This window comes from Alligator mississippiensis, chromosome 13 (genome assembly GCF_030867095.1).
Source record: "Alligator mississippiensis isolate rAllMis1 chromosome 13, rAllMis1, whole genome shotgun sequence".
NCBI classification, from domain to species: Eukaryota; Metazoa; Chordata; order Crocodylia; family Alligatoridae; genus Alligator; species Alligator mississippiensis.
Window position 1 is genome coordinate 16,212,401 of NC_081836.1, and position 23,202 is coordinate 16,235,602.

Sequence of the window (23,202 nt, forward strand, 5' to 3'; positions counted from 1 at the left end):
GCCGGTCGCGTAGCAACCCCTGTCCACACGCGGGCCCACGTCGCGCCTCCGCCTCATTGGCCACGGCCCCCCCCGCCGGGCGCGGGGCAGAGCCGAGCAGAGCACAGCAGAGCCCGCGGCGCCGGCAGGTGAGGCCCGTGCGGGGCGGGGCGGGGTCCCCTAGTACCGGCCCTGGCACTGACCCCGCGGCCCGGGCGCGGCTCCAGCGGGCGAAAGTGCAGGGCCCCGCACGGGAGCTGGGGGGGGGGGGTGGAGGAGAGGGGCCCCTTCCCCTCCTCGTGCTGGCGGGGGAGGCCGGGTGGGCCCCGGCGGGCTGGGGGGGGGACACGCCCGCCTCCACGAGCGACTGGTGCCTCCTGAAGCTGGGGGAGGGACACACACACGCACACAAACACACACTTTCCCCTCACAAGACCTCCCCACTCCCGATCACACGGAGGCAGTCCCCCCCACGGCTCAGTGTCGCTCCCCACCCGGCGCCTTGCACTGGCCTGCCGGGAGCTGCTGTGCGCCGGCCGGCCGGGAGCACCACGCCCCGTCTCTGCAGGCGGGCGGGCAGGCGGTGGCACGGGGAGGGGTGGCTGCGGCGGGGCCAAGATGAATTGGGGGGCTCTAGCGCCCAAGGCCCTCCCAGCGCCACCACCCACCAAGGCGCAGCGTGGCACAGTGCTCCTGGCCCAGCCCAACCCCGGGTAGGGCACAGCTCCCCCATCCCGGCTCAGCCCCCTCCTCCAGGCCCAGCGTGGCTGTCCCGGCCCCCCCCCAGCCCCATTGGTGGAGGGGCCTCACCTCTAGGCCCCAGGGAAGTAAATGTGAAAGCCGCAGTTTGAAACCGGGTGCCAAAAATGGGCACCGGGTTTAAAGCTGCGGCTTTCATTTCCCTGCTGATAAGGATCCTGGGGTCAGAGCCCCAAATTGGTAGGGGCCCCTGGGCTCGTGCCCAGCTTGCACATTCATTAATCTGCCCATGTCAGCAGGGTCCAAGGGGAGCAGGGCACAGCGCTGCTCATGCTCAAGAGCTGGGCAAACCTTGGTACCTGCCCCTTTGCAGCCCCAGGGGCCACCTTTAGGGTCAGGCCTTGGGGGTGGGTTGGGGGGTAGAGCCAGTGGCCCCCATTAAAGTTCACACATTGGTGGGATGAGCATCTAGCCTAGGCAATGGCCTACGCATGAACAAGGGAGGGCAAGCCCTCAGGCATGCTGCCTGTGCAAGGCCTGTGCTGGCATTTGGCCATGGCTGCTCTGGGCCTGCCCTCGCCAGAGCCTGCTGCTCACCATGGCAGCACTTGCCCCAAGCAAGGTTGCTGTGCCTATCCCAACAGCACCAGGCTGCTGGCCTGTCCTGTGCCACCACTGCAAGATCCTTCCCTCAATACAGAATAGCATCAAAACTCCTGATGACAAGGGCTGAGACAGGAAGCAGCAGCACCAGGGAAGAGCAGCATGGTCTAACTGGGCTTTTCTACCCCCCCCCAGGCTCCCTGTCCATCGCCTGCTCTAGTCTTCAGCATCCGGGGTCTGCTGGCAAGATGAACTTGCTGGCTAAGGGGCTTGGCGAGCTGCAGGAACTGAGCAGCCGACGGCAGCAGAGCCCCGTGTGGAAGCTTCCCAGAGGCAGATCTGCCCTCAGCAAATCAGCCCAGGCCATCCAGCGCTACTATGAGAACCAAGTACTTAGATGGGCAATGGTGCACACCATGTCCCAGACAGGGCAACTCTGGGGGAGGGGCCAACCAGGAGCTGCCCCAGGAATGCCAATTCCTCAGGGTCAGCGTTGGGAGGTGCTGAGTCCCTGTAGGAAGAACCCAGCACCTTGCAAGATGGGGGTAGGGAAGGGGGCCCTGAGACCACAGCTTCTGTCCCATGTAGGTTCCAAAGGAAGATGCTCTTGGGCAGCCAGGAGAACAAGCTGCTCTGAACTTCCCATCCTCTGCTTGGCCCTCGTGGATTCACAGCATTATCCCACACACCTGACTCCAGGTATCTACCATCACAAAGCACTTTCTAAATGAGGTGCCTCCATTTCCTCCTGTTTGCCAGGCTGATATCAGAGCCATTAGCTCCTTTGAATCGGAGTACAAGCCCCAGATGGAGGAGCTGCAAAGATCTTTTCTGTTACGCCCAGGATGTCCCAGGCTTTGTAACAAAGCAACTTCTACATCCCAGCTTGGTAAGGCTCATGAGGGAGATGGGCTGATCGAAGATGTTCCTTTTGTCCAGGTACAATAGGTCCCTTCTCCCATGACATCTCTTCTTTCCCCAGTCCTCCTTGCTTACATCCTACCAACTATACCCCTTTATTCAGCGACCCTCAGGTAGCCCTGGTACTGGTGACTCCTTCAGTGTACAGCTTGCACTTCATGAAGCTGTACTAATCAAAGACCTGCTTTTAAGAGGGATGTTTGTTTCGCATTTCCCTAGTGCTACCAAGAGGTTAGGAAAGCAAGCAAATCTTGTGGGAAACAAGAACACCCTGTGGCAGTTCAGGGTAGTTGTACTAAGAGGAGGTGAGGGTTCCCTATGTACCGAGTGCCAGTCCCATTATTCAGGCCAGAGCAGTTACCTGCAGGCTCAACCCCAGCTGTTTTAGAACAGACTTCTCCTTATATACGGGGATGCATATCTCACCCATCACACCTCCCTATATCCTAAATTTGTGTTACCATGAAGGTGCAAGTCTCCTTGGATAGCACAAGCCATCGCATACCAAATTCATAGTTTACATGTAATTAATATTTAAGTCAGACAATATCATAAAATACAAAATTCACATTCTCCAATTCTACTAAACCACAAAATAGCATTAGCATTTTACCCGTATCACGTAGCAATAACCAGTTATTTTTAAAACACAGAAAGCAACTTACCAGAGATCGACATCTCTAATATGTCTAGCACATTGAGTTCCAGTTGTCTGTCTCCCCAACTCAGCTTTGAAGAATGGAAGTCTGCTTTTCAGAACACGCAGCTGCCAGCCAACAGTAAGGGCATTACTGTAAAGTAAGCGTGTGTGCACATGCACATGTGCATGCACGCACACATGCATTTTCCCCAGGAGGGCAAGAATCCTTTAAAATCTGAGTCATTTGCAAGTCACCACAACATGCTACTGCAAAAAGCACTGGTGACTTGCTTTTGATTGCTCTGTTTACCAATGTGGTTTCCATGTTATACACTGCATGGAGGAATATGAATGGAAGAGATGTTGCCCTTCAAGGTCCCTGTTCCAGTCTGGCCTATGGCACATACAAATCCACCCATAAGTCAGAAGATGTTGCCAATTAGAGTTGTTCTATCTCTCTACCTGCTACAAGACACATCTCTGAAGCCTGGAGGGTGGAGAGTTGATTAACTTTTTTTTTTTTTAAATCCAGTATGATATACTTTCATACTGGATTAAAGTGTTTTCAAAGGAGATTTTTCCCCATAGGCGAGTAGATGGAACCCTAACAGTTGAGATTGCTACAGAGATTTGTTGTCCGCAGTATTAAGTTTTCAAGTCCTTGGATAATATTAAATAAATGCTTTTTCCACTTTTGGCTTATATTTTCCACCAACAGCTGACCAAGTCCTACAGCCTAAATGGAAGAATTTCCCAGGAGCACCTCCAGTTATACAGCTGGAAGAGCCCTCAAGCAGTAATGTCCCCTGGTACATTGATGCAATCCGTGAAAAGGTGAAAATATGTCAGATAGAAAAGCAGACCAAGCACATGATTGATTGCAAAATCACCCAGCTAGAAAAAAGATTTGCTACTGGGCATAAGACTTCTGCGATAAATGGAGTTTTGAGGATCTCAATGGTTCTTTTCAGAGCTTAATGCAAAGTGGGTATCACTTTCCTATGTTAGAAATAGGGTGTGGGGAGATGGGGGAAGAAAGAAAAAGAAGCTAGCTGGAGTTAAAAAAAGAGCCAGCCCTTGTCAAAGCCAAACAGAAGATTCAAGACTACCAGATCATAGTCCCTGATTGACAGTCACTCTAAACTCCCCAGTAAGGGCTGGCCATAAAATGCAGAAAGCCATCTGTTCATAGACCATTTGCCTATCTCTTTTGCATCCAACCACAGCTGTGGCATCTCACTCACAACAATGTCTGATGGCAGTGTCTGTGCTGTTTCCAGGAAGAGTGCCTGCTAATGCTGGAGGAAGAGGTTAATCATCTTTCCAAGTGTGAGGCAGAATGTGCCAGGAAGGACAGTGTGATCTCTGACCTCAGGGAGGAGGTGGAGAGCCTAAAGAAGCAGCTGGATATGCTTAGGCAGAGCAGCATCCTGGGAGTACAGGTGACTCCTGAGTACTTCCCATACCTGTGTCATGAAGCAGGCAGTGACCACAGTCATTCTGGTTATGAAGCTGCTGAGCAGCGGGTCTGGAAAAGTTGGGGGACAGCTAAGCAAAAACATTTCCTCCAAGAGGCACATCATGGAGTATAGTCCCTGGGGGGGACCGTGAAGCCCCTGGTCACTCTGCAACCACGCAAGGTCTGCCCTGAGGGAGCCCTCTTGCCTGCCACATCTTGTTGGTAAAATAAGCCAGGAGGCTGCCCACGGGCGTTCACTTGGTCCCGGTCTGCTGAACCCTACTCAAGCTCCCTGGTTTTTAAGCCCTTTGCTAGGCCTCTCTTTATTACTGTGCTGTGTGGGGCACCTCAGGCTTTATGCGCCCATTGTGCAGCTCCAACCTTCCCTTTATCACACTCCATGCCTCACAGGTGTTACACAGTTGTTATACCTTCTGTTGGGACCTCAGCCTACTCGGCCTCCACCCCTTTAATATAGCTAGGCCTCTTAGCTTAGACTCACTGTGTCAGGCCCCGCTTTGAGGCACTAGCCCTCATCAATCTCTTCTTGTCACCAGACCCTGGTCCTTGTCTGCTGCGCCCTTCTGGCGCTGGGCTCTCCGGTCCTCTGAAGCTGCGCCCCCCTGGTGCTGGGGCTCTACAAAATTAAGTGCCCCCCTCTGAGCACTAATGAGGTCTTCTCCTCCCCTTATAGCAGAGGAAGGCAATTATTTTGGGCAGAGGACCGCTTACTGAGTTTTAGCAAGTCATTGAGGGCCGCATGGGTAGCCCCATCCCTTGACTGGTGCCCCCTGGTTGCCATCTTTCCACTAGAAGTCCCGCTCCCTAATCCATGACCTTTGCCACCAGAAGTCCTTCCCCTTGCCCTCCGGCTGGGAGATGAGGGGCAGGGCCGGGCCAGCCGAGCAGGCCCTGCTATGGCTTCCCCTGTGTCCTACTGCCCCTGGCTCCTGTCATCTTTGATAGGCAGCCTGGGTCAGATAAATATTAATTTTCTAAAAATTTTTAGGGGCCCCACAGGCCAATAGAATGGCCTGGTGGGCCAGATTTAGTCCACAGGATGTATTTTGCCCACCCCTGCCTTATAGCCTCATCCCAAAACCACCGGTACAAACAATAACACAAATGTAAGTCCCTGGGCTATAACAACCATAACCAAAAGAGACCACATTTTGCCCCTGCAAGAGCAAACTTCTCCCCTTTGTACAGTACACCTCATAACCCCAGGTACCTTATGGTCTCCTGGAGACTTACTGCACATGGAGGCAGCTAGGTGTATTGGGCAGCTCTCTTGCACAGGAGCTACTTCTCCTGGCAGTTGCCAGACAGAGTGAACCCTACCAGCCCAAGTCCTGGTCTTATATGTACCCAGGGCTCTGTCTCCTTCAGGTCAACCGACTGCCTGCAGGTGCCAGCTAATTACCTTATTAGCCTGTTACTCAGGCAACCTGCAGCTGTAGAGCTCTGCCTAGCCTGCAGGGCTTTTTTGCTAGGCTGCTTCTACCCTTAAAGGTGCAGGCACACCTTGGTGTCCTGCGACAAGGCAAAAACAAAAAAAAAAGGGACCCTGAAAGAGAGAGCTGCTGTTAAATGCTCCAGGGCAGATCTCAAGGTGTGATCCAAGCAAAGCAGTCACGGGGAACGGGGAAGAGCATTTTGGTAGCTGTTTGCAAATGGTGCACCCAACAATCCCACTTTGATTGTGAAACCTTAATTGTCATGAGGAAGCTGACTGCAGCCATGGGGGCCAGAGGCAGCCTACAGCCAGAATGCTGGGGTATCCATGGCCAGTACTGACTCTCATTCCTGTGGTTTGCTTCTTGGGTGTCTTTCTTCATGCTGTCTATTTCCTTGCAGACAGATGCAGCTGCACCACCTGTACTCAGGGGCATCAGGTTGCAAAAGCTCAGGTTGAGTAGCACAGTGCAGGGCAGCTTTGCCCCAAGCAATCTGAGAGAAGAAGTGGCATGCTTGCAAATCAAACTGAACCATTCTGACAGGTTACTGGGCTCCAAGATCGCCAGCTTATCCCAAGCCTTGATGGAAGACCACGAGGAACTGCAGCAGCTGGAAGAGGAGGTGAAAGAGGGGTGGGGAGGGTCTGACCTAGCCCAGATAAATCCTCAATGGAGTGAGAGCCCTGGTTACAGTGGTATGCTATATGCATCCTTTCAGCACTACCGCCTCTAAATGTCTCTCTCTTCCCTGCCCTGTTACCCTTTGAGTATTTAATTTTCAGGGAAAGCTTGTACAAAAAAACCTTATATCAAAAGAGGTAGACATACCACCTTATGATTAAAATAGCTCAAGTTCACATCCCATGGCCAAATTCTGCTCAGTTACATCCCTGCAAAAGAAGGTAAATCCAGATGTACAATATGTGGATCTGTGAGAACATTTTGGCTCTGCTTCTTAAAGCATGTGGGTGTCTTGGAAGTGGTTTTTAGGAACAAGAGTTATCGACATTGCTGTGAAGATACAAGGGAAACTGCATAAATGCAGAATTTGGACATTGGTATATGCAGGGATGGATCAAGGGTGACTGCAGTGACGCAGTTGCTGCCCCTGCTTTGATTCCTGGTTTATCCAAAGTTTATAACCAACTTCCTGGCAGCAGCAACAGCAGCAGCAGCATTTCTGTTCAGGCAGCAGTGAGACACTCAATTGACTTCATGGCTTATTATAATTTTCCTGATTCCTTCTAAAACTTTTGTTTCTCTGGTGTTAACAAACCTCTTCTTAATGGTCTACTAAACAAGCTATCCTTTCTTGTGCATTTCTGCTATCTGTTAGCTGTACCTGGTAACGTAGCTTTTATTTAACAGCACTGCAGACTCCTTTTAATTCTAGCTAAAAACACTAAGGTGAACATTAACTCAAGCATGGAAATTACTTTCAGTGAAGCATTGGATGCACTACCAAGATGCTCAAGAAGGCCAGATTTTGTTTTATGAATCTGAAAAAAAGAGATGTCCATTTAATTCTAATGATTACAGGACTAATGAAACAGCATTTTTTATTGTTTTTTGTCTAGTCTGTTGTGCTTTTTAACATAATAGCAAATCAAAGCACATTCCAATAAAGTCATATTTGTTGTTGCTTTGATTTTAAACAAAATATGCCCCCGGGCCCCTAGCATATTAGTATTGTTTCTAATGCCTGTTTAACTGGAAAAAAATATGTGTTATGTTATATGTGATGATACACCACATCATCTGCACTCCCTTTTTTTGAAATCCTAGATCGTCCTATAGGTGTACAGGATCCTAACTTAACTGACCCCTCACTACAATGGGAGAGAAGAATGTCTAGCCACATAGATCCAAGGAGCTGCTCCCAATTCCTCTTTGTCCTTTTGCCTTTGTAGTATTCAGAAATGCAGCAAAATGGTTTGAGACAGGAAGCCAGTGAGGAAGAGATTCCAGGTGAGATGGAGGGGGAAGAAGCTCTGGAAGAGGAGGTGAAATTGGAGGAAGAGGTGGAGGCTCAGGATGAGGCTGCAGCAGAGGAGCAGGAAGCCCTGACTAAGCTCCAAGAATTGCAGAGAGTAAATCAGGAGCTCTGTGAGGAGCTGGAGAAAGTGAAAACTGCCTACAACATGGCCACAGGTACTAGAGCATGAGACCTTCCATATCAAAGTTAGGTCTGCACTGAAAGGCTTCAGCTTCTATCTCCCAGACACCTTTAAAGGGCACTTCATAACAGCAGCAGCTCTTGAAATCCTTTTCTCATGTAGCTTGCTGGGTGAAGATACCCATTGCTAGGCCATGGCAGACCCTACATGAAAACCTCTGCCAAAGACTGGGTGCTCACTGAGAGCAGGTCATGCAAAAACAGGAGCAGCACCTCATCTGCAATCTTGTGATGGGCTCAGTCTGGGCCACCAGGCTGAAAACAGACCATTGACAAGTCCTTTCGAGCTGTTATTAAGGAAGAGGCATTGCAGTTCTGCTATGCAAAGCATAACTGGTGACACTCCGGTGAAGCATTAACCCTCCTGCCACTAAATTAAATTTAGATTATGTCCCCAGCCAACTAAGTTCTTGCTTATGGAATCAACCTCTCTGTCCTCACCAGCCTCTCTTCTCACCTGCCTGAGGGCTCGGCTGGCTCAAAACTGTACTCTGACATTATAGGCGCTGTCTCTTCCTTGCAAAGACAGCTGGATTTCCAGCAATCCCAGCTGTGCAAAGTGGAGTCCGAGAAGGCAATGCTACAGAAGGAACTCAGAGAGCGAGGAGCCCAACTCCAAGCCATGTCTGTCAAGGTACTGTCACCTAGGAAAGTTTGTTTCCCAAGTAATCAGGAAATTGGGCTTTCTGTGACTTGACATACTAGCAGGAGCCTTTTCTCTCAGTTTTCTAGCTTGCGAGAGGAACGAAAGCATGAGGAACTGATGGGAACAATAGAAAGAGAGAACTACAAACTTCGACAGGTGACCCTGACTTTGGATATAGCAGGCAACCCTGGCATTCCCTGCTGTGCTCATCTCCAGCCTGGGCCTGTGCAAATCAAACACACAGTACCATTTGAAGAAGCTTGTGTCCCTTTCAGTCCTTTAGTGCTGAAACTCTAACTCTACAGACCTTTGCCCTGGGCCAGTGCTCTCTCTGGATTCCTGCACTGGTGTCCCATGTCTTTTGCTCTGCATCCCTCTCTCAAGACTCAGCCCATTCACACCCTTCCAAATTTTGGGGGTTGGGGCTCCTCCTAAGGCATTATGAACTGGACATTGATTCCCATGTCAACTTAGTTTTTGTAAGAGCCACCAGTGGAAGGGATGCCAGCCTGGTTAATGCTCCGAGTTGGAATAGCAAATAAAAGGGAATAAGGGGGGAGAGCAGGCTAAAACAGTTACATTCCTGGGCCCCACCAAGTCTCATTATTCCACGCCCAAGCCCCCTGGGAAAGGCAAGGCAGGTGTGGCGAGCAGCACAGAGGCTCTCCGGGGCAGACTTGATCTCCACTGCACCATTCTCACCCTGTGCCGGTCTGAATTGTGTCCCCTCAGGACGTGGAGGAGCAGGAATCCCGTCTGACCAAGAACACCAGGCTGCTGGAGGAGCTGCAGGGCACAGTCAGACGGCTCCAGGCTGAGCTTGCTGTGAGCCAGCATCATTTACAGCAGCAGCAGGGCGAGCGGCAAGAAGCCCAGAGCCATGTGGAGGCCCTGCAGCGTGCAGAGCAGCAGACCCGGGTGGCGCTGGAGTGCATGCATGCCAGGGTAAAGGGTGTCTCCACACTGCACTGCAGACTCTCCCTCCCTGCAGGAGGCACTCTGATTAGACAGGGCCCTCCTCAGGCACAGGCACCACAGCAGGCACCTGAGGCTGCTCCTTGGTCCTGTTGTCCTTTGGCAACAGAGTAAACCTGCTTTCCCTGAGGGGCTGGCAGGTCACAGCCCATTCTCTGCACTGCATTCTCAGGGCAGCCTGGTCCCTGCACTCACATGGCCCTTGATTTTAGTTCTGGGGCCTGCAGGAGTCCTCCCCCACTGTCTCCAAGTCACACAGGGCATTGCACTGCTCCAACAAGTGCTCTCAGGAAGCCCAGTGGGTCCATACATGTGTCCAGTGGTTTCTGCTCAGACTCACCAAGGGCCAGAGCCAATTAGCCATCAGGTCTCTATACAGTACTAGCCCAGAAGTACCTGTTGCCAGTCCAGGCCTGTGTCTGGCTCCCTGTGAAGCCCCTTGCATCTGTCCTCTTTGCTCAGAGGAGAGATTTTACAGGAACAAATGGGGTCTTCCCTTCCCTGGTGTCCTGGGTGCAGCAATGGGGGTCAGGGGATCAGAAATTCCAGTCCTTGTACAAAGCCTCCCTATGGCAGAGTTGAAAGGCTGTTACCAGCCAGTGAGTTGTCATTGAGCATGAATTTGAGGAGCCCTCAGCTTTGCTCTTCAGCCTCCACTCAAGCAGCTACTCATTCCGGTTTTTTTTTTTCATCCCAAGTTTGAAAGGTTTCGAAGCAAAATCATTCAGGCTACACACAGCACAGCTGGCAGCAAATCCCCTCAGGCTGAGATTGGGGATGATGAGGTGCTAGAAGTCCTACAGGTATACAGCTTGGGGCAGAGAAGGAAGGCTTCTGCTGGGACCCTTCCTCTGAGCACTGGGGATGGAGGGGGATAGGAGAAGCTGATTGATCCTTTCATCTAACATGGTGCTCCCTTGTACATGTACCCAATTCCCAGAGGATCATCACAGAGCGGCTGGAGTTCCACCACATGCTGAAGCAGAAAGGAGTGAAGGTCCCGTCTCTGCACAACATTGACATGGCAATGTCGTCCCTTCTCAATTCCAAGTCTAGCAGAAAGAGCCCTGTGAAATAGGCCCCATAAGCACCTGAGAGGTGGTCCGTGCCACCACATCCAGACAAGGCGGTGCTGCCACCTCAGGCTCTTTCCTGCTGCCTTGTTCTTTGTGTGGGGGGGCTGTTTTTAATTTTTCTTTTTTTACTGATACATTAAATGTCTGAACTGGACATGAAGTGCGTTTTGTCACTCAGCCCAATCCCCTGCTGCTGGATCCCGTGGCTGATGCAGAGCTGGAATTGGGGATTGGGGTTATGGCTTAACTTGCTGCTAATCATTCGCCCTCTCAGATTTTCCCTCTATGGAATCCCAGCCTTGCAGAGGAATGGTGAGGGGGTTCACGCCTGCTTTGGTGAACTCTGGCAAGCCTCCCCTCCCCTGCAAGATGTAGGCACAGCTGTGGGATCACAGTGCTTCCTTGACCCCACCAAGGAGCTCCTGCAGACTGCTGGAATCTGACAATCAGATCCAAGTCTCCTCTGAACACATCCCACCATAGTGTGATTCTCAACCCCTGCCAGACACCACTGGGCCAGATCATCCAGGCTTCAGTAATCTGTAATCCATCCTCCCTCGCCTGCTTTATATAATAAACCTCTGCAGGAGGCTCTTATACGGTTGTTGCCTGGCTCTTGTCCAGTTCAGCATCCTCCAGCCCACCATACAGCTTGGAGTCCTGCAAAAACAACTTTTCAGCCTGTCTCAAACTTGCTCCTCATTGACTTGATTGATTTGATCTAAAATGAGCCACTTTTAAAAATAAGCATGGGGGGGGGAGGATGTAAGGGGGTTTGACTTATGACTGCAATGGTAGAAGTTGCAAGTGGGTCTCTCAGTGATAACATGAGGCTGTGGGAGGGTCCCCCAGACACCTGGGAGGATGACACCCAATGCTTTCAGTTTACCTGTGTGCACATAACAAGTACAGCAGGGACCTGAAGTCTGAAAGCCTGCCAGGTTTTAGGGACCAATTCAGAGCCTGCCTCCATATCAGTGGATACAAGCGGGTGTAACCACAACCTTGACCTTGACTGTCTTTACTAATGTTGCAGGTGAGCCATTATACTTGCAGTTGTGTTTGTGACAGACCCTGGTTGGGGCTGGGCTGGCAAAACAGGCTTGCTTGATTTCCTGGGCAGTGGACACAACAGGCAGGGTATGTTCTTGTGCAAACGTCAATGCCAAGTTATTTTACCCTCTACTAGGAAATCCACTTCAGCGCATATTCTCTTAGCACAGGCAAGTGCCTAAGAGCCTCACAGTGCTGCAATTCTGGCCAGGAAGGAGTAAGAAGGGAGTCTGTTCACTGAGCCCTCGTTGTTGACTGATGATCAAACTGCCAACTGCAAGAGGCTGCAATAAGACTGATGCTTGCCTGCCAAGAACCAGGCCAAGACTAGCATAATGTTTCAGATGATTTCCCAAAGAGCCATAAGCTGGGAACAGCAGACAAGAGCCCCTATGAACAGGCAAGCCAGAGGAGCAGAAGGCTTCCCTGCTCTGCCCCGTTCACTCCTCTGACCTATTGCAACATCTAGACATGAAGGATCATGCTTCAGACAAACAGTGCTGGCTTCACAGAGGCACAATGGGATGGATTCTGATTTTTCACACAGGGCAGTAAAGGCAGAGTAACTGCATTTAGCCTCCCTGGAGCAGAGGAAAAGAGCAGGAGTTGGAGCTGTCAAGGGCTGGTCCAGGAATCTCCTCGGCTGGCTGCCCGGCCCCTCCCTGGCCCTGCTCAGAGGTACTGGGCTGTGGAGAGCAGAACTGGAAAATAGGAGAGGCTGGGTCCAACGGTCTGTGCATGCAGCTGTAACGCTTGCTCACCCTCCTCAGCTCCAGGCCTTGTGAATATTTTCCCTTGCAGGCACCACATTTGTCTTTGGACTGGGTGGGGTTAAATGTCAGCCTGTGGGAATGGGCAGGTTTGCCCCAGCCAGCACAGCCCAGCGCAGAGGAGGTCAGGGCTGTGCACAGTCAGCTCACAGAAGTTGGCAACTCAGCTGGACCCCTCCTCCCTCCCTTCAAGCTCCCCACCCCCAGCTCCTCCTCTAATCTTAGCTTTACACAACAGCCCACACAGAAAAACATCGGGACTTCTTAGAACAGTCGCCCCAGGCAGAAAAAGGGACTGGCACAGAGAGATTTTCCTCTACTGAACAGCTGCGAGCGGAGCCAGGTGGGACTGAGACCCTCAGGTGAGAGCAGGCTGCAGCTTTAAGCGTGATCTCAGCCAAAAATCATTTCCCTCCACCCCATGTACAACCCCCCCTCCCCCCCAAACAAAAAACCCAAAACCAGAACAACCCCTTTTTTTGGGAAGAGGGGGGAATCACTGGCACTCAGGTCTGTGCAGGCGCTAGGATGAGCTGGCAGAGTCGCAGCCCCAGAGGCAGACAGATCTGAAGCTGTTGGCTGAGGGCAGCCAGCAGAGGAGATGTTTCATTTTACAACTCCCCCAGGCAAAATGAGCATTGCTGCTTCCGCCAAGTAGGTGTGGGTGGCAACTGGAGCGCGTGGAGGTGTGAGGGACAGAGGGGACCTTGGGAGGCTGAGAGTGTGCCGAACACAGCAGCGGAGGCCCCCGCGCAGAGCAGCAGCTGGCTGGAACAAGGCTGTGGGGCATGCCGTATGGAAAGAGACGCCGGGTTCAAGCCAGGCAGCAGGCACCGCTTCACTGGTGCAAAGCAGCCCCATTCCCAGGGAGTGCCAGGCAGCAGGGATTCCCCCAATGGGGCTGGTGCAGGGCACTTCTCCTAGGCCAGGAGCAGGCAATTATTTTGGACAGAGAGCTGCTTACTGAGTTTTGGCAAGCCATTGAGGGCCGCACGACAGGCAGCCCAGGACAGATAAATATTAATTTTCTAAATTTTTTAGGGGCCCCGCAGGCTGGGTAGAATGGCCTGATGGGCCGCATTCGGCCCTCGGGCTGCATTTTGCCCACCCCTGTCCTAGGCCTATGAAATCCTGGGACCTATTAGCCAACCTCTTCCTGGCCCTGGCATCTTCTGGACTGGGAAGGAGGCTCTGGTCAGGGGGAACCTAGAACTGCCCTCCTTTCACTTGTCCATGTCCTTGACTGAGCCGTTTCACTGGGCAGCATGCACTCAGGCCTTAAATACTTTGTGGAGGGGGAGCAGGCGGTGGCCAGAGCTCTCTACTCACCGTCCTTCCCTGGCACCCTGGGTATTAACCTGTCACTTGCACTCTTGTTCCTGCTGTGCCACTTTTTGTCCCAAGCAATCAGTGGCTGTGCACATAGTGGTCTCCCTCTGGCCACTGAATGGGGCCTGCAGTTCCTGATGGGCCTGGGTCCAGTTGTGGTGCAGCAAACAGGCCTGTTCTGTCCATGTCCCCACTTCCTGATGGGAGCCGGGGCCCTGCAGGAAGGCTGTCTGGCAAGGAAACTCATAGCCAACTGACACCTGGCTGGGGGACCAGCTCCTTGTGGCTGTAGGCAGCTAGGCAGTGACTGAGCATAGCCCACAGGCTGCTCCAGTCCCATCCCCCATAAGAACAAAACTGGGCAAGGCCCCTGTGTCCAAGCCTAGCCCAGCACTGATCCACTTCAAAGGGGCACTCCCAAGGGAGCTGCCAGCTCTGACCTCCCAAGCAGCCAGCATTTGATATTAGCAAGCACCGCTTCCACTGCTGGCACCAGCAGGCTCATAGGTTAGGTCTTACTAAGGGGCACTGTTATGTTAGCAATGCCAAGAATGCAAAGCCCCTTATTGACACAATGTGAGCTGGGAACAGAGGGAAGTAAATGCACTTAGAGTGCAAGGAGAAAGGGCCTTCCAAGCACCATGGTCCCTCCTGGTCCACCCATGCCCATTCCTCCCTGGGCCCACAGCCATTAGCTGCATTTCCATTTTCCCCTCTCCAGTCCTCCACCAGGGCTGCCCTCCCTGCTAGGCGCCTTCCTCCAGGCACTGCTACCTCACAGGGCAGGACAGTGGAGGACAGGGGCTCCTGCCAGGGAGTTATAAGATCACTGCAAACTAGTTATCAAATAAGGTTTGTCTGGAGGATAATAATGTGCAGGATCTGAGATGTGAAATATCAGGCACTCCTGGCCCATGGTGGGGAGGGGATAGGAAATGGAGAAAGAGGCTGCACTGCCAGGCCTGGGGCTGCCTTAGACATTGTGCCCATGGTGAGAATGTCACTAGATTTCCCAAAAATCAGGCTTCACATTTCTGTAGTGTGACATTCCCTTGCCAGGATCCCAATGCACATGAAAAACCTGGGTACATATATACAGCAGCATAGAAGTGCAGCCACCTTTGTGGTGTGGGGGCAGCCTCCATATAACAGCAGGAAAGGGGTGGGTTTTGATCAGGGACACAGCTCAAAGGCCTACCCTGGGCTCTAGCATTGGGCTAGCAGGGGTAAGGCGTGGTAGTGTCTGGGGCCGACTGCACACAGGTGGGTGATGTCAGTGTTTTGTCTTGTTGCCCTTGGCACCATGCTCCAAGGACCAGGTACTAACTGCATCCACACCCTTCAGCATAAATCCAGGGCAAATGCCTCTAAACCCATAGCAAAATGCTTGTCCCCCTGGTGACAAGCAGGTCCATGCCTATGCCAGAGGGCTTTAGCTTTTGCAGCTCGCTCCGACAAATCCCCAAAGAGAATGGCATCAAGCTCAATTTCTGTGTCTCTGGGTAAGCAAGGGCCATGCTAGATATGCTTATACACAAGTATTAAACCTCCCAAGAATTCACCAGCAGGAAAGGAGCTGCCTGGTACCACTTATTTTCCTTTATCTGTTTTTCCTTCATATGTCAGACATCTGATCCTGCCCAGAGTTTCCTCTTAATCCTGGCTTATGTGCCTTATCAGAGCAGTGGATTCCTTCTCCTCAGAACAACTTGTTACAGAAAGGAGCTTCTGCAAAGAGCAAACAGCCACCTGCCCACTGCACTTGCTGTCTGAAACACAAAGTATTCAGAGTTGCTAAGGACACAGATCTCCTGTTCTGGCAGAGCCTAAAGACATTGAGGGGCAATGAGGAGTAGGGTGCTCCAGCATCGAGACGATTGTCTCCAACTGGCTCTGGTCCTTTTGCTTGCATTTCCTTGTAAGCAGTGGGCCATCCCAGGACCAGTCTGAATGCTGGCCTGCTCACCCGGCTAGGGCAGTCCACCTACCTGCCTCACCTTTGATGCATCTTAAGTTGCTCCTAGGCAGGAGGCTGCCCATTTAATTGCCCTAATGCCAAGGGCAAATACATGGCTCTGAACCTCCCCTTATAACATGTCCCATGCATCGCAGGTGGCATACACATCCACTAATACTCCCACAACCCCTTGGCTGGGCCACACTCAGCCTCACCCAGCCCAAGCTTGGCCACAGGCATCCTCAGACCTACCTGGGCCTCATGCCCCCCACGCTGGTGCTTCTTCCCATACCCCGCACACTGGGGCCTCAACATCTGGCTCCCTCAGTGGGCTTCTACCCTGCCCTTCACTGGGCCTAATGTCCCTTGGGACTCAGACCTTGCTCAGTGGGCCTGGGCCCTGTCTCAACCCCACTTCAATCAGCCTGAACCCCATCTCAGGCCCCACTCAGTGGGCCTTGGCCCTGTGCTTTTCTGTCAGGGTGTGCTCCCCTAGCCTTTCACCTCCACGGGGTCACCCACAAGGCAGTGGGGGCTGAGGCTTTCCGGCACCCCATCCTCACCTCTCGCTAGGGAGGCATTGGTATGGCATTTCCTGGAGACTGCCCTGCTACCAGCAGCCCCACCACACCATCCTCCCCAGCAGGGTGTAATTTTAGGTCATTCCCCAGGACCAGGAACCTGCTCCATCCCCCCAGTTTCCCACCCTTGACCTCCCGGTGTTCTGGGAGCAGCAGCTCCAGCTGGGTGACCTGCTCCTGCAGCAACTACTAGCTCTGCTCTTGAGGTCCAGCCTTATACCCAGGCTCCCAGCATCTCCACCAATCAGGCAGCCTCCTGCTTAACATGTGACTGCCTGATGGGGTCTGCTCCCACCTGCAGGCTGCTTACTGCTTGCTCAGACCCCTTAAAGTGGCAGGTACAACCTGTGCTCTGCCGCACTCCTCCAAAGGCTCCTGCAAGCCTTCCAAAGCTTTGCTGGGACTTGGGGGCTGGCCTTGGGTTTCCAGATGATGCTGTGGGGATGGCGCTCTTCACCCCGGTCTGAAGTGGCTGGGATGAACTGCTTTGATTCCCAGTGCCCAAGATGCAGGTTGACGGGTCAATAGCTTGCAACACCCCTGCTGATCTGTACATATGGAAATGGTTGGGATAGTCGGAGTTCAGTTTTGCAGTGAGCCATTTGCTCTGGTGGGATGCATTGAGGGTTCCCTTCAAAGTCCCTTCCAACTCTGGAACAGGATCCATTTTAACGCCTGATCCAGCCAACTCATTTGGTTGGCTCACTAGTTTATGCCTTTATTACTCAACAGTCAGGACAACTACTGATCTGGAGTCATTATGAGGGCCTAGAGCCCATTTTTGTCACTCCTAGAATTAAATAACTGATAGTAATGGGCACTTTCCTCTTGAATAAACAAGGGGTAGGGGGAAGATAAGAGGTGATCTTGTTAAGTTTTCCTACTGTCAAGGCATCAGCTGTGACTGGTGTCTGCCTCTGCTTCCCTCTTAGACTTATTTCCTTCACACTTTTCCTTGGGAGGATGCAGCCTCAAGACACAGGCGTTCAGTACAGGCGGTGGAACAACAACAGTCGTGATGAAGTCAGTGTGAACGTGTCCACTGCTGAGGCATCAGGATGTAGGAGGTGAGAACACCTGTAGCTCTGCTGTCTGACAGGCGTAGACTCACCGCACATACCGAACTTGTTCTGTACGAGCCCTAGTGTTTTCTTGCAGATGCCCCCTGTCCCCACCAGAGAGTGGGGGGCAGAAAAATGCTGCCGTGAATTGAAATTGCGGCATGACTTGGGGTGGGATGTACATGAATTGTTCAGACTGCAATTGGACCTGCCATTGGGGATAGTGCTTCTATATGAATGACAAGGGACTTGGGTGGTCAGCAAGGATGGGTGGGCAGGGCCTTGGTTTTCTGTTTTATCCTCAGGTGCCTTGCACTTCTCCTCCCTTTGGTAAGGATGCCCTGTTTCTCTCCCCAGGGTTTACAATAAGCTGTGCACAGGGAAAGTCGGCATCGCAGTTAAAGTGATCGGAGGAAACATCCTCTTCTGGATTGTTTTCATCATTGGCTACATGACAGGTTACTATGTGCACAAGTGCAAGTAGAGCAGAACGCAGCCTGCAGAACCCCAGGCCTGGATCCCCCTGTGGCCTAATCCAAAGTATCTCATTGCCACTCCCCAGCGCCCCACTTGCAAACATGCCTGGACGGAGCAGGAGCCTTCACCACATGTCCACACAAAGGTGAACTGTCACCAACAACTCTGGCTTTTTTCTGGCCTCTGCCCCATCTCCTGGCCCACACGCAGCCAAGTGCCACCATCTCTGTGGAGCGTAAGGATGGGGCTGGGCCACCAGCCACCTGGTAATGTGCCTGATTTCAGACTGTGAACTAAGGAGCCATCAGAGGTCCCTTGTCCCTCATGGGGGCCATCCCCAGCACATGCTTTCATCTCACAGTGGCTGCTCCAGGGCAGTGGTGCTGCTCCCTTGCTAGGCTTGAGGTCTCTTCCCAGTCCCCTGTTTGAGCCCACCCTTTACTCAGAGGCTCTGCTGGGGTGGCGAGTGCACTGGCTGGAGCTGGGGGATGCTGATCCTGTCCCTGAAACTTCCTTAAGTCCCATCAGCCCCCCGTGGCCATAAAGCCTCCAGGCTGCTGCATATACCCCTGGAGGGCTGGGCTCATTAGGAGACAGTGGGATGGGAGCCTTAATTGTATTTGAATTGACACTCCACTGAATTTCCCTGCAAAGGAATTTACTGCTTTTTCCAGTCAGGGTTGTGGACACTGCTGCCTTTTCCCTTAGAAAGCTCTGCTGTGGCCCAGGGCTCAGACACAGCCAGCAATGCAAAGCTCTGTATTTCTTCCCCCTGCGACACAATCCAATCATTGTAAGAAATAAAAGCAGGTTGAAAGTTACCTGGCTCCCCCTGTCTGCGGCCAGGCTGGAATGCATGTACACCCCACGGAGAGGCTCATACTGGGGAGATCAGGGAAGCAGCCCACAGGTCTTACAGTGCTCTCCTGTCACTGCAAGGAGAGGAGGAAACTTTCTGCCTCTGACAAGTGTGTTGTGTCCCAAGCAGCGTTCAGTTCCCAACACAGACCCACACCAGGCAGAGACTTGATCATGCTCCAGTGAGTCCCCATCAATGGTTCCACTGTCTGCTGGCTCAGTTAGGTCTGTTGAGGTCACACCTCTTCACACCCCAATTAGCATCTCTCAGCAGAAGCACCAACCCCCACCCCAGCATACCAGCATACCTGTGTTTGCAAAGGTTCAGATTACTTTGCTTGCAGGCAGTGGTTTTGCTACCCAAGTAGAAAACCCAGCTTGCTGGAGCAGCCACCTTCGTTAGGAGCATGTTTTCATGTCAGCATCTGGTATTCCTGGCCCTAAAGTGCCCCTGCTGTTAATGGAGCCTTACAAATGCTTCTGGTACAAGCAGCTCACCCCTGCTCTGATACCAGCAGCTCACCCCTTTTACCCTGCCAGTCAAGCAGCTGTTACAGGCTGACCCCAGGTGTTTGAGGCCCCATTAACAGATTTTAATGCTTTTCCCCCCCCACTACTGGGAGACTGAGGCTGGGTGCACATGTAAGGGAGAGCTTAGCATTGGTGTCTTAGGGGCTGTGGCATTAGTCAGAGTCTGTGGCCCTCCCTCCCCGTTTTTTCCTTCTTGTTCCAGGCTGTCACATTTACAACCAAACTTTTGTTTCCTTGAGGTTTATTCCATTGGCATCCACATCATCCCTGCCCTTCCCCAGCCCCCCCCTCAACAAATGTTGCCTTTTCTAAGATCCCCTTTGATCTCCCAGAAAAACTCCCCTCTGTGATGCAACAGAGCCCGGGCAAACAATGAAGCCTTTTTAACCAGCTGCTTTCAAGGGTGGGGATTCAAAGTTAAGCCCAGATCTGGGCCACAGAGGACTGCCTGGCAGAGACAGCATTTTTTCAAATCTTGTTAGCAGCGCAGGATGTCCGTGTGTGAAAGACAGGACAACCATTAAGTGGAGCTGGCTAAGCGGAGCCAGGGAACCATCAAGTACATCAACACAGGGCTTCTCATCAGCTCTTAAGTCATTGCTTTGTTGAAGAACCCAAGCAATCCCCAAAAAACCCAATGCTGGGATTCCAGGGCAATGAAAACTGGCCATGAGGAGTGCAAAGGCTCTGGTTGCTGCACTGATGCACCCATTTAGGGCCTACACCCATTGCCCGGACCTCCAAATGGTACCTTGAAGCAGCTCTCCCATCAGCTCCCCACAGGCCTGATCCCCTCACATGGTTCAGCAGCCCTGAACCTAGCAGGGCCCTTAGGGCACTGCAGGCTAAAGGGCTCAGAGTGAGCTCTTAGGGGTCACTTTTTAGTTAGGGATTGCCAAGCAGTTGACAAAGGGGGACCCTTGGGCTAGATGAGGGCAGGGAACTCACATCTTAGCTTCAAAGAGCTCTTCTGGGAGTGATCTGCTGCAGCTGGGCTCTCTGCCCAGTGCCAAAGTGATGAGAGGCACCTGTGAGAAGCCTCACTTGGCAGCCCATTAACTTCTTTTTTTCCTGTGAGCCCTGGGCTCCCTACCCTTGCAGTGTGCAGTTGGTCTGAAGAGACGAGACCCTGGCAATCATCCACGGTCAACAAGTATCCCACAAGCAAGGGGCTTTCCTGAACTGATCACGGGTCTCCCTGAGCTAGGGAATTTCACCCACCACCACTGTCAACCTGAGAGCCAGGCAGCAAGACCAGCCTCAGAATAGAGCGTTCTCTGGCAACATTGTGCATTAACTGTAGTAGTCAGGGTTCACTCCTTTACTAAAGACTGATATCATCCACTTGAAGTGGACCATTTTGGATTCAGGAGTTAGTTGTTATAAAGGCTTAATGAGATCTAGGAGTCTCCCTGCCTCTTCCTAAGATCCAGTATAACATGGTGTCAGGAGTGGCTGAATCCTGCCACCAACAGGAAATCAAACAGGTGATTCCCAAACAACGGATCGGACTCTAGCAGCAGCTGAATCCAGCACAGGGCAGAGATGGGGGGACGGCTCTACCTGCAGCAGAGCACAATACAGTGCCGAGGCTGGCTACAGAGACCATGCAGACACTCAAAGGTGCACCACCAGAACAGTTTGATTTTCAGTCCCCTGGAATGTGGCCTTGATGTATCAGGTGTTTTAATTGCTTCAGGGAAGTGTCGGGTCTGGACAAACAGCTGGAAGCTTATCAAGTGAGTCCTCTTACTTACTGTATGGGAGATGAGGTGAATGAAATTCTGCTGTCACTGTCCCTTACAAATGCAGAGAAAAAGCAATATGTTGCAGTGATAGAAGCATTAACTGATCATTTTTGGGGCAAAAGAAATGTGATTTATGAATGAGCTACATTCAGTCTCCATAAATAGGAGCCCTCAGAACCTGTGGACACATTCATCACACCTTTGTATACATTGGCTGAATCCTGCCAATATGGGAAGCTTAAGGAGAAGCTAAATAGGGACTGTTTAGTTCATGATACAGAGCTCTGACAAAGATTACAGTTGGACCCTGATTTAATGCTCCAGAAGGCTATCACACAGGCTCGCCAATCAGAGCTAGTTAAACAGCAACAAAGAGAAATCAGCAGCGACTCTCAGTCATGTCAGGCATTAGTAAATATGGATGCAATGCACACTAAAGAAACTACACACACATAGAATTGGTAGGAACAACGAACACAGGGGGTGGTCCCGCCAGCGCCCACAGCAACAAACAAGTGGAAAAAGAGGCCAGTGCTACAGGGGTGGTCAAACCCTAGGACATAGTCATGCTCAGTATTCTGCTATGGAAGAGATATATTGGCGATGTAAAAAAGAAAGGTCCCTATGCTTCAGTTTGCTGCTCCACCACCAGAGTCTTTGAAGTCGCAGAACAGGATACAAAGCACAGTACTTTTAGATGAAGTTACAAGGTCTTCATCAGATCCAGGAGTTTGGATGACAGAAATTGAGCTCAATGGATAGCCAATGCCATTTAAAATAGATACAGGAGCAGCAGTCTCAGCTATCTCTGATCCATACTGCATAGGGGCATTCTCCTTACCCCTACTAAACACCTATGGGGACCAGGTAACATTATCCTCAAAGTACTGGGATCCTTTAATACAAAGACGACACTGAAGCAGAGATGTATAGACCAGGATGTCTATGTGATTGGTAATCTTGCTGTGCCTTCATTTGGCATATCAGCCATCCAGGCACTGCAACTTGTCCACTGACTAGATGAAACAGTGGACCAGAAATCCTTGGAGTAGTACTACAATACCCATCTTTTCTGGTCTTGGAAAAATGGCAGGTGAATATCAGATACCCTGAAAAGCTGATGCCATTCCATATGCATTAACGACTCCAAGAGGGGTACCACCTTTGCCACTAATGGACAAAGTTACAGAGCTAGCATGCATGGAAGAAATGGGAGTAATTCCAAAGATTGAAGAGCCCATTCCTTGGTATTCAGGGCTGGTGTTTGTGCCAAAACCCAATGGTAAGATTAGGATATGTGTTGACATCACATAGCTGAACAAGTGTATGTGCAGAGAAAGACACGTTCTTCCTTCCATGGAACATACCTTGGGCCAACCTGCAGGAGCCAAAGTTTTCACAAAATTGGATGCTCGGGCAGTGTTCTGGAAGGTTTCTTTAGCAGTTGAATTGTCCAAGCTAACAACTTTTATTACTCCATTTGGTCGCTACCAGTTTAAACGGCTACCTTTTGGACTCTCATCAGCTCCTGAATTCTTTCTGTTTTGGATATCACAGATATTGGATGGCCTAGAAGGTGTTCTTTGCTATGCTGATGATATTTTGGTTTTTGGGACCACCAAGGCACCATATGATGCAAGAGTGAACGCAACACTCAGAAAACTCCAAGAAGCTGGAGTTACACTTAATGAAAAGTGCACCGTTGCTACTTCGCAGCTCATGTTTGTGGGATATTGGATTACACCACATAGAATCCAACCGGATTCATCAAACGTTGCAGCCATCAAGGGGTTCTCAGCACCCAAGGATGTCCCAGTATTACACAGATTTTTAGGCATGGCCACATCTTGGGCTGTTTTGTGCCAACCTTGGCAACAATAACAAAGCCTTTAAGAGACCTCTGAAGTGACAAGAATACATGGCTCTGGGGACTGCTACAGCAGTCGACCTTCAATGACATCAAATCTGTACTCCACTTCTCCCTGATACTGGCCCAATATGATTCAATATGAGAAACTTGTATTGCAGCAGACGCTTCATCATATGGGCTTGGAGGTGTGTTACAACAATGTCAGGAAGCCGGCCACTGGGCCCCTATTGCTTTTGTGTCAAGAGTACTTGCTCCACCTGAAACTCAATGTGCACAAAAAGAAAAAGAAGCACTAGCAGTTACATGGACATGTGAGTGGCTCAGAGCTTTCCTTGT

The 23,202-nt window shown here is 51.4% G+C and overlaps 2 protein-coding genes across 3 annotated transcripts; both read left to right on the forward strand.

Moving 5' to 3' along the window:
• Positions 1-5: 5 nt before the first annotated feature.
• On the forward strand, positions 6-10,785 carry CCDC27 (coiled-coil domain containing 27). The gene is made up of 13 exons (XM_059716312.1): positions 6-128; positions 1,477-1,670; positions 2,041-2,170; positions 2,856-2,981; positions 3,561-3,676; positions 4,123-4,284; positions 6,159-6,380; positions 7,669-7,909; positions 8,438-8,568; positions 8,659-8,736; positions 9,313-9,525; positions 10,254-10,358; positions 10,496-10,785. The coding sequence occupies exons 2-13, from the start codon at positions 1,530-1,532 to the stop codon at positions 10,631-10,633; spliced, it is 1,803 nt and encodes a 600-aa protein (XP_059572295.1). The 5' UTR covers positions 6-128; positions 1,477-1,529; the 3' UTR covers positions 10,634-10,785.
• Positions 10,786-12,650: 1,865 nt separating this feature from the next.
• SMIM1 (small integral membrane protein 1 (Vel blood group)) lies at positions 12,651-18,680 on the forward strand. 2 transcript variants are annotated; one of them, XM_019494038.1, is made up of 3 exons: positions 12,651-12,797; positions 17,254-17,388; positions 17,740-18,680. In XM_019494038.1, the coding sequence occupies exons 2-3, from the start codon at positions 17,285-17,287 to the stop codon at positions 17,864-17,866; spliced, it is 231 nt and encodes a 76-aa protein (XP_019349583.1). In that variant the 5' UTR covers positions 12,651-12,797; positions 17,254-17,284; the 3' UTR covers positions 17,867-18,680. The 2 variants fall into 2 exon arrangements, with proteins under 2 accessions (XP_019349583.1, XP_006270338.1); XM_006270276.4 differs by having other exon boundaries at positions 12,655-12,816.
• The last annotated feature ends 4,522 nt before the right edge of the window (positions 18,681-23,202 follow it).

What these genes read in the sequence shown, in the direction of transcription:
- CCDC27 (XM_059716312.1), top strand. Translation starts at nt 1,530, where the DNA reads ATGAACTTGCTGGCTAAGGGGCTTGGCGAGCTGCAGGAACTGAGCAGC. An exon ending in AACTTCTACATCCCAGCTTG is followed by an intron (nt 2,171 to 2,855) that starts GTAAGGCTCATG and finishes TTTAAAACACAG; the next exon opens with AAAGCAACTTACCAGAGATC. An exon ending in TCCAAGCCATGTCTGTCAAG is followed by an intron (nt 8,569 to 8,658) that starts GTACTGTCACCT and finishes CTTTTCTCTCAG; the next exon opens with TTTTCTAGCTTGCGAGAGGA.
- SMIM1 (XM_019494038.1), top strand. Translation starts at nt 17,285, where the DNA reads ATGCAGCCTCAAGACACAGGCGTTCAGTACAGGCGGTGGAACAACAAC. An exon ending in GAGGCATCAGGATGTAGGAG is followed by an intron (nt 17,389 to 17,739) that starts GTGAGAACACCT and finishes TTCTCTCCCCAG; the next exon opens with GGTTTACAATAAGCTGTGCA.